This window comes from Zalophus californianus, chromosome 3 (assembly GCF_009762305.2).
Source record: "Zalophus californianus isolate mZalCal1 chromosome 3, mZalCal1.pri.v2, whole genome shotgun sequence".
Lineage (NCBI taxonomy): Eukaryota > Metazoa > Chordata > Mammalia > Carnivora > Otariidae > Zalophus > Zalophus californianus.
The window spans coordinates 169,687,710-169,698,599 of NC_045597.1; the positions used below are offsets into that span (position 1 = coordinate 169,687,710).

Sequence of the window (10,890 nt, forward strand, 5' to 3'; positions counted from 1 at the left end):
ACAGTATGGTACTGGCACAAAAACAGACACATAGATTAATGGAACAGAATAGAGAGCCCAGAAATGGATCCTCAACTCTCTTGTCAACTAATCTTCGACAAAGCAGGAAAGAATGTCCAATGGAAAAAAGACAGTCTCTTCAAAAAAGGGTGTTGGGAAAATTGGACAGCCACATGAGGAAGAATGAAACTGGACCATTTCCTTACATTGCACACAAAAATAGACTCCAAATGGTTGAAAGACCTAAATGTGAGACAGGAGTCCATCAAAATCCTAAAGGAGAACACAGGCAGCAACCTCTTCGACCTCAGCCGCAGCAACTTCTTCCTAGAAATATCGCCAAAGGCAAGGGAAGCACAGACAAAAATGAACTATTGAGACCTCATCAAGATAAAAAGCTTTTGCACAGCAAAAGAATCAGTCAACAAAACCAAAAGACAACCAACAGAATGGGAGAAGATATTTGCAAATGACATATCAGATAAAGGGCTCGTATCTAAAATCTAGAAAGAACTTATCAAACTTAACACCCAAAGAACAAGTGATCCTGTCAAGAAATGGGCAGAAGACATGAACAGATATTTTTCCAAAGAAGACATCCAAATGGCCAACAGACTCATGAAAAAGTGCTCAGCATCACTCAGCATCAGGGAAATCCAAATCAAAACCTCAATGAGATACCACCTCACACCAGTCAGAATGGCTAAAATTAACAAGTCAGGAAACAACCAATGTTGGTGGGGATGCAGAGAAAGGGGAACCCTCCTCACTGTTGGTGGGAATGCAAGCTGGTGAAACCACTCTGGAAAACAGTATGTAGGTTCCTCAAAAAGTTGAGAATAGAGCTACCATCCGATCCAGCAATTGCACTACTGGGTATTTACCCCAAAGATACACATGTAGTGATCCGAAGGGGTACATGCATCCTGATGTTTATAGCAGCAATGTCCACAATAGCCAAACTGTGGAAAGAGCCAAGATGTCCATTGACAGATGAATGGTTAAAGAAGATGTGGTATATATACACAATGGAATATTATGCAGCCATCAAAAGGAATGAGATCTTGCCATTTGCAATGACGTGGATGGAACTGGAGTGTGTTATGCTGAATGAAATAAGTCAATCAGAGAAAGACATCTATCATATGACCTCACTGATATGAGGAATTCTTAACCTCAGGAAACAAACGGAGGGTTGCTGGAGTGGTGGGGGTGGGAGGGATGGGGTGGCTGGGTGATAGACATTGGGGAGGGTATATGCTATGGTGAGTGCTGGGAATTGTGCAAGACTGTTGAATCACAGATCTGTACCTCTGAAACAAATAATGCAATATATGTTAAGAAAAAAAAAGAAGAAGATAGCAGGAGGGGAAGAATGAAGGCGGGGAAATCGGAGGGGAAGACGAACCATGAGAGACGATGGACTCAAAAACAAACTGAGGGTTCTAGAGGGGAGGGGGGTGGGGGGATGGGTTAGCCTGGTGATGGGTATTAAAGGGAATGTTCTCCGTGGAGCACTGGGTGTTATACACAAACAATGAATCATGGAACACTACATCAAAAATTAATGATGTAATGTATGGTGATTAACATAACAAAAAAATTTAAAGAAAAAAAAGTACCATTCTGGTGAATAATGTTGATGATGGGGAAGGCTACGAATATGTAGGAGCAGGAAGTATATGGTAAATCTCTGCGCCTCTCTCAATATTATTGTAAATCTAATAAGACTGGTCTTAAAGTCTTTAAAAAAAAAAACTGCAAAATACTCCTAAAAGACACAAGAAGCTGACTTGAACAAATGGAAAAGCCTCCCTTGTCCTTGGTTAGAATTTTCCAACATTATAAAGATGTCTGTTCTCCCGAAGTCATTTTATAAATATAATGTAATCCCAATAAAGATGTCAGTGAGACTGAGCAAGTTTATAATAAAATTCATATGGAAAAAAAGATATTCAGAAATAGACAAGAAAATTGAAAAAAAAAGATTATTATAGAGGACCATTTCTACCAGGGGTTAAAATATACTATAAAATCTCCATGATTAAAATCATGTGGCACTAATAAACAAGGAAATTTATTTGATATACTTCTAGGAAAACCATCTGTAAGAAAAAATAGGAGAAAATATTTGTGACTTTGGGCAAAGACTTTTAATTAAGATATGAATAGAAACCAAAAAAGGAAAAGTGTAGTTAATTCAACTTCTTGAAAATTAAAAACTTCTGCTCTTCAAAATGAACTTCAAAGAAAATGAAACAGCAAAAAAAAAAAAAAATTGAGAGAATATATTTGCAGATTACATACCTAGGCAAAGCACTTGTATCCAGATTATATCAAGTACTCCTATAACTCACTAATAAAACACACAGCCTAATTAAGAAATGAGGAAGGTATTTGATCAGATACTTTACAGAATTAGATATATGAATGGCCAATAAGCACATGAGAAGATGTTTAACATCATTAGTCACCAAGGAAATGTAAATTAAAACCACAATAAAATACCAATACACATCAGTTAAAACGACCAAAATTTTAAAAATATGTGTACTAATAATGCAAAGGATTGGCAAAGATAAGGAGTGAATGGAACTTTTATCCATTGGTGGGAATATAAAATTTTATGGACACTTTGGAAAACAGCTTGGTAATTCCTTAAAAAGCTAAAATGCAACAACCTTATGACCCAGCCATTCTACTCCTACGTATACACTCAAAATAAACGTCCACCCAAAGACTTAAACATGCTGATTATAGAAGCTACAAGCTCTATTTATAAATTCTGAAGTAGAAACAAGCCAAATATCCATCAGTAGGTGAAAGAATAGACAAATTATTTTTTATAGTATAATACTACTCAGCATTAAAAATCAGTGAATTACTGATGATAAAACATATGGATGAAATCTCAAACCATCAGGTTATATGAAGGAAGCCAGACACAAAATGTGACATACTGTATGATTCTATTTTTGAAAAATCCTCAAATAGCCAATACTAATTTGTGGAGACAAAAAGCAGATCAGTAGTTTCCAGTAGAGCCACGAGATGGGGGAGAATTTGACAGAGAATAAACACAAAGAAATTTTTGAAGTGATGGAGGGGCACTTGGGAGCTCAGCTGGTTAAAAGTCTGCCTTCAGCTGAGGTCATGATCCCAGGGTCCTGCGATCGAGTACTGCGTCAGGCTCCCTGCTCACTGGGGAGCCTGCTTCTCCCTCTCCCGCTCCTCCCGCTCGTACTCTCTCTCTCTCAAATAAATAAATAAAATCTTAAAAAAAAAAAAGGAAGCTTTTTGAGGTGATGCAAATGTCCTATATCTCGATTCTGCTGTGATTACGTATCATATATGCACATATGTGTATATATATATACATATATATATATAAATGTCATAACTAATCAAACAGTACTCTAACACAGGTGTTCATGTTATTATATGCAAACTATATCTTAATAAAATAAGAAGACAAAAACAATAACATCACCAATGAGGCACATATACTAATTGCTTCTCAGAAATGATGTCCCGGAAAGAACACACTATGACTTACATAGTACTACAATTCAGGATACATAATCTGAATCTAAACATGGGGAAATATCCCACAGTCCTAAATTAAGAGATAGTCTACAAAATAACCTGTATTGCTCAAAAATACTATAGTGAAAAGACAAAGAAAGACTGAGAATCTGTTCCATACTAAAGGAGACTAAGGAGAAATGCAACAGAAATCCTTAGTCTCTGCACACTATAGGTGTATGTGAGGAAACAGACAATGGACTATGATGGTAGTTGAAGGTGTTATGCCATTGTAAAATTTTCCAAACTTGATAACTGTACTGTATTTATGTAAGACAATACCCTTTTCTTACAAAATATACACTGAAGTGTTAAAGGGTAAAGAGTTCTGATGTGTAGAAAAATTGTCCAATGGTTAGAAATGGTTAGGAAAAAAATATATATATATATACATAGATTTACATATGTACATATACATACAGAAAAGATGAAAAGCAAATGTGGCAAATGTTCAAAACTTGGGACTCCATATAAAGAGTATATGGTCTTTCTCAGTAACACAAATTTTCTGTAAATTAGAACTTATTCCAAGAAGAAATGTTAACATTTTTAAAATGGAAGTTTGAATAGGGTTTAATTTGAACACATTCTTTTCTTAGAATGACTCTGGTATTCAGTCAAGGTCTCCAAGTCAACGTATTGATTTTCTCTAAGTTTTAGAGGAAAACCATTTCTGTAATTTTCAGTTGTTTTCTTAAAAATAAATGGGATTTTTGCTTTATACATTAACTTGTCTTTTCAGTTTTTAATATAGAAATGAAAATATAGTGACAATTCAACATTAATTGTATTGTAAATACCAAATATGCCTTTAAAAAAAAAGAGCCTACCATAATAAAGTAGCCATAATCTCAGCCAATTACCTGTGTCAAGCTTCTCTCTGAAGTGAGAGAGTATTTTTTGCAACATACTTAACCACTTCCAGTTATTACATAACTGCTTAGCAAACTGTTCCTTCATTTTTTTGAATGACAATAATTTGATTTTAATCCTCAAAATCCTGTAAGGTTATATGCTCCATTCTCTATGTAAGTTAATTTCCGAATCTAAATCATAAATGAAAACCAATGATTCCCATATGAGCAAACCATGTGAAAGGCCATACACCATAGATAAGAAACTATGTTTCTTTTTTTTTTTTTTTTTTTTTGGGTGACAAAAGGTTGTTTATTTAAGCTTTATCTCTTGAGACTGTCATACATGTAAAAATATATAATTTAAAGTCAGGGAAATAATAATCAGCTTGGTGTCGCCTCCCTTCTGCCCCTTTGGTACAGCTTTTCTGAACTGAGGTCCTTCACCACACGAATGCCCAGGGAACGGGCAGAGCCAATGATGGATCGAACCACAGAGGACAGGGGCGCATCCTGCAGGGCGAAGGCCTCGTCCTGGGCTTTAACTCGGGCGATCTCGTACACATGCTTCAAGGTCACCAGACCTGCCACTTCCTTCCCTGTCTGCCGGGCCCCCTTCTCAATCCCAGCAGCTGCTTTCAGAAAGTAGGAAACAGTAGGTTGTCCAATTTTGATTTCAAATGTCCTGTCAGGCTTCACAAAAATCTTGGTGGGCAAAGGAATGCCTTCTTTGATGTCCTTTGTCTTCTCGTTGAACTCCTTGCAGAACTGGTTGATGGAAACACCTCTCTGACCCAGGATGGGACCTAGTGGGGGCCCGGACCCAGCCCAGGCCTGGCCTGCCCGCACGATGGTCCGGATTATGCCGCCGGCCTCAGGCTTCCTGAGGGCCCGAGTGGCCCGATTCAGCTTCGACGTGACGCGGGGTTCCTGGCCTCAGTTCACCTCAAGGCGACAGCAAGAGCGATAGCTTCGGTCGCCGCCATCCTGGGTCAGAGGTCAAGGGTCCTCCAAGAAACTATGTTTCTTAAAGATGCTTTTTTGTGACCTTCTCCAAAATGTCTGTATATAGATAAGATAACTATGAAATTTTGAAAAAAAAATATAATGAGCAGATAGAGTTTTGATAAGCCCATTTGTCTCCATTCACTCATATCTATTGGATATGAATGCTCTTATTTGATCAATTTCATTATTATGAAGATGTAATCTTTTTCTTCTAGTATAAGTTTTGACCTTTGTCTTCAAGATATTCCTTCAAGGTGAAGCCAGTGGGACAAATACATTCATTGTGTTTTAGATATATGTTTTTGCATTCCCTGGAAACTAAGTTTAGTCAGATAGGAATATTGTCAGCTGCCCAAGTTTGATTTCAACCATGAGGTTCAAGGTTTATGAGACAAAATGAGCACCATCCAGAATTTGCAAGGTTCGAGGTTTATGAGACAAAATGAGCACCATCCAGAATTTGCAAGATACAGAATTTGTCCTAAATTTCACATTCCAGTATTATGGAATGACATATATTCCAAGGCAGGTCCTGCTACAAATTAACCAAATTTTAGATAAATTAGACCCTTTAAGGCATTGCTAGGCTCAAAGCAAGTAAAGAAAGGGAAATTTTTGGAAACTTTTACTCTGCTAGCAGCAACAACAAAAAGTGAGCAGGAAGCAGAGAATTGTAAGCACACTTCAAATGCATCGTTTCATGGAGACACAAGTTAACAGCAGCAGGTTGTGGTACTGACCTTAACACTCCTCCGTTAAGCGAGGAAAATGAAAGTGAGCTGATGTGGTCTTAGATGAGGGAGGCTCTTGGATGGGTGAAAACACAGATCCTCTCTAGAGGAAAACATTCCCAAATTGGGCTCCCAGTGTGTCCCTCCAAATTCAAATATGTTGAAGTCCTAACCTTCATGGTGATGGTATCTGGGGATAGGGTTCTTAGGAGGTAATTAAGATTAAATGAGGTTGCAGCCACTCTGGAAAACAGTATGGAGGTTCCTCAAAAAGTTGAAAATAGAGCTACCGTATGACCCAGCAATTGCACTACTGGGTATTTACCCCAAAGATACAAATGTAGTGATCTGAAGGGGTACATGCACCCCAGTTTATAGCAGCAATGTCCACAGTAGCCAAACTATGGAAAGAGCCTAGATGTCCATCAACAGATGAATGGATAAAGAAGATGTGGTATATATATATACAATGGAATATTATGCAGCCATCAAAAAACAAAATCTTGCCATTTGTGTGTGGATGGAACTAGAGGGTATTATGCTAAGCGAAATAACTCAATCAGAGAAAGACATGTATCGTATGATCTCACTGATATGAGGAATTCTTAATCTCAGGAAACAAACTGAGGGTTGCTGGAGTGGTGGGGGGTGGGAGGGATGGGGTGGCTGGGTGATACACATTGGGGAGGGTATGTGCTATGGTGAGCGCTGTGAATTGTATAAGACTGATGAATCACAGACTTGTACCTCTGAAACAAATAATACATTATACGTTAAAAAAAAAAAAAAGAAGAGAGTAGGAAGGGGAAAAATGAAGAGGGGGAAATCAGAGGGGGAGATGAGCCATGAGAGACGATGGACTCTGAGAAACAAACTGAGGGTTCTAGAGGGGAGGGGGGTGGGGGGATGGGTTAGCTTGGTGATGGGTATTAAAGAGGACACGTATTGAATGGAGCATTGGGTGTTATACGCAAACAATGAATCATGGAACACTACATCAAAAACTAATGATGTAATGTATGGTGATTAACATAACGTAATAAAATAAAATTTAAAAAGAAAAGATTAAATGAGTTTATAAGGGTGGGGTACTAATCCTATGGAATTGGTGGCCTTATGAGGAGAGGAAGAAAGAGAGAGAGATATCTTTCCATCAAATGCATAGAGGAAAGGCCATGGGAGGACATGGAAAGAAGGTGGCCATCTGCTAGCCAGGAAGAGAATTCTTACCAGACACTTAACTCTGTTCGAACCTTATCTTGGACTTTCCAGGCTGCAGGATTGTAAAGAAATACATTCCTATTGTTTCAGCCACCCAGTCTACGATATTTTGTTATGGCAACCTGAGCAAACTAAGATACAAGATACATTTGAAAAAGAAAAGGAAAAAAAACCCTCTAGAATTAAAAAAACATAAAATTGTAACAAGAATTCTCAACTGATAATTTAAACAAACTATTAGAAATTACTAAAGGGAAAGGGGATTGAAAGATAAATATCAGGATGATCCAAAGATATTTTTACAAAGGTAAGAGTTAGGTCATACAGGAGGTAGAACTACTTGCAATATTTATATATGGTAAAGTACTTATACCATAATATATAAAGAATTATTTTAAATCAATAAAAGTGTCAACAATCCAATTTTTAAATGTACAAAAATTGGACAGGCACTTCAAAAAGATAACTTAAAGGACAATAAGCATATGGAAATTATCATCAGAGAAAGATCAATTAAATCCACAATGAAATACCACTGCTCATCCACTAGAAAGGCTGAAATTAATAAGGCTGGATATATAAAGTCTTGGTGAGGCCGCAGATCAATTGGAAGTCTTACATTTCCTGTGGAATTGTAGAAATGATTGGTAGAAAGAATTTAGAAAATGCTTTCAACCAAAATATTCCTTACATGTCAGCTGTAACACAGCAATTCCACTCCTGCACATATATCCAAGATAAATAAGTTTATTTGTTAACCAAAAAAAAAAAAAAAAATGTACATGAATGTTCATAGTAGATATAGTTGTAGTTATCCAAAACTGGAAACTACCTGAATTATCTCAACAACAGAAGGTAAAAATTGTGGTATATTTACACAACAAATTACTACATGGCAATGAATGGAGATAAGTTACTACTACACTGAAATGCATAGATAATTCCATAGACATGATGTTTAGTGAAAGAAATCAAGGACAAAATTGTACCTGCTATATATACAAATTTCAAAAATAATCAAAATTACAGTGTTAGAAGACAGAATGGGATTTACCCTTGGAGGACTCAAAGAACACATGAGCAAGTTTTCTAGGATAGGAGAAGGGTTCTATGTTTTGATCTCGGCTGTAAAAAAAATATTTTAAAAATTTATTGAGATAGTCAACTGAGATTTCAAAAAAGAGCAAAGGTGAAATAAACACACTTCAGATAAAGAAAGAGAATTTATAGACACTGGACTTTCACTTAATGAATTCTAAAGAATATACTACATGAATAAGAAGAATGACTCCAAAGAAATATTTAATATTTAAGAAGAATATTGAGCAAATAAACTTATAGACATGTATATAAATGCAAGCAAGCAGTATGCCTATACCTTCTATTTATTATAACAAACTTTAAATCAAAGGGTTAGAAAGTCAAAGAAGAGTCAGAAGGACTGTTGTATGGGTCCTCAAGCAAGAAAGTTCAAGCCTCAGGTTCTAGTTCTACTTTTTACTCTTTAATCTGGTGCTCATGGCAAAATCCCTCTAAACATCACACTTACACCTTCAAAATAAAATAAAATAACATTTTAAAATAAAAATATTTATAACTCTTGCCCATTTAGCAAAAGTGGTTATAAGAATCAAATGCACTAATGAATATAGGGGTCTTTAAAAATCATAAAATATAATGATTAAGATCCCATAACTGTTATTATTAAATCATAAAATAACTAGAAGAACTTTAAAAAAATTGCTCACCTTTTTCCATGTGAGATGAGAACTGGACATGTCCTAGATTATACATCCAGGTAGTGACAGTGCTTACACTAAAATAAAACTGGTCCCCTGACTCAACCAACTGAGCCACCCAGGTGCCCACCCAGGTGCCTTATAAAGCTTTGGACCCTTCCTGCAGAAAAATGAACACACACAATGTGCACACTCACTCATGCAAATTTTGCATAGAATTACAGGAAGCCCAAAGGCCAAAAGTTAAGAATGTTTGGTGTAAAGGAAGTGGTTAGAAATGGAAGAGAAAAAAGCAGCCCCTAACATATGGCTATTACTCTAGGAAACATGGTTAGAATTTTGTGTCAGCAAACACATAACTCCAGATGGGAGTTATATTCCCTCAGATGAAGTAAATGCTTTCAATATGCCATCCCAGAAATAACAACTAGTGATCTCAAATCTTAACAATCCCTCTTAAACATCACTTCTATCGCCAAAGTAGAGTTCAATTTTAAGGTTAAAATTATTTTATTCTCTACCAACCTTTTTTTTCCTTCTTCTTTATTTTATTTATTCATCTATCATCTGTCATCTCTTTATCTATTATTTATTTATTTTTAACTTATTTTAACACATTTTTAAAGAAAAATGTTAAAGCTTCAGTGGCCCAAATAAAGCTGATAAAACTGTTTACCTAACAGTCCTCAGAATACTTCAAAAGTTTTTATGCTACTACTAAGAAGAAAATCACAAATGGTTAAGTTTGTGAATTTGTATAATCTGAAGCTATATAAAAGTGAGAAAATTGTTAGTAACCCTCTGTAATCACTCCAGCACTCCATGTCTAGGGGTTAGACTAGGGACTATTCATTATGAGAAGAATCCAATGCTCTCTTTTCCCCCCTCAGATTATAAAGTCTTGCAGGATTTAGTCTCAGATTCTCAGTGGAAGCACTTTAGTGCTTTTTGCTTCCTTTGCTGCTGTGACCAGATGGAAGCATCACCTTCTTTTCCAGAAAGTCTATGAACAGGCGGAGTAAAGGTGACAGCTCACACAGAGTAGTGCCAGATGCTCTTGTTTATTCCAGAGCATTAAGGGATATTTATTGGCAGAAGTTCAATGGCTTTTTGGAGAGTTTTCCAAAGAGTCACATTTTTGGGGTGAAAATTTGCTTCTGTGTGCAGCCTGCATAAGGAAAATATCCTTTGCCACTAGTCTTGGCTTTGTTTTTCTTGATTTACATTGTTTCCCCAAAATACAGGAAGGTTTTAAAACCCCAAGCCTGTGTATTTCATGGGAATGCAACATTCTTGTCTGCTTTCATTCTCTCTCTCTCTCTCTTTTTTTTTTTTTTTGGTCTACTTGCTCTTTTAAAAGAAAAAAATTTAAAGATTTTATTTATTTATTTGACAGAGAGACACAGGACCCAGCAAGAGAGAGAGAGAACACAAGCAGAGTAAGCAGAAGAGGGAGAAACAGGCTCCCGGCTGAGCAGGGAGCCCGACGTGGGGCTCGATCCCAGGACGCTGGGATCATGACCTGAGCCGAAGGCAGACGCTTAACGACTGAGCCACCCAGGCGCCCCTCTACTTGCTCTTTTTAAGAAAATTAGAAATTGGTACTCAGAGCTGCAAATGTTCTTCTTTTATCTTTCTTTTTATTTTCTAAAGCTGAGTCATAATTATATTGAATTGAACTAAAAGTTATTTTAAAACTGAATACCTAAACGCTAAACATGTTTATTTTACTATAAAATCAAGCTATGTTAA

General features: G+C 36.5%; 1 protein-coding gene across 1 annotated transcript; it reads right to left on the reverse strand.

Moving 5' to 3' along the window:
• Nucleotides 1-4,823: 4,823 nt before the first annotated feature.
• On the reverse strand, nt 4,824-9,177 carry LOC113920307 (39S ribosomal protein L11, mitochondrial-like). The gene is made up of 2 exons (XM_035726854.1): nt 9,148-9,177; nt 4,824-5,369 (listed from the first exon to the last, which is right to left on the reverse strand). The coding sequence occupies exons 1-2, from the start codon at nt 9,175-9,177 to the stop codon at nt 4,824-4,826; spliced, it is 576 nt and encodes a 191-aa protein (XP_035582747.1).
• Nucleotides 9,178-10,890: the final 1,713 nt, after the last annotated feature.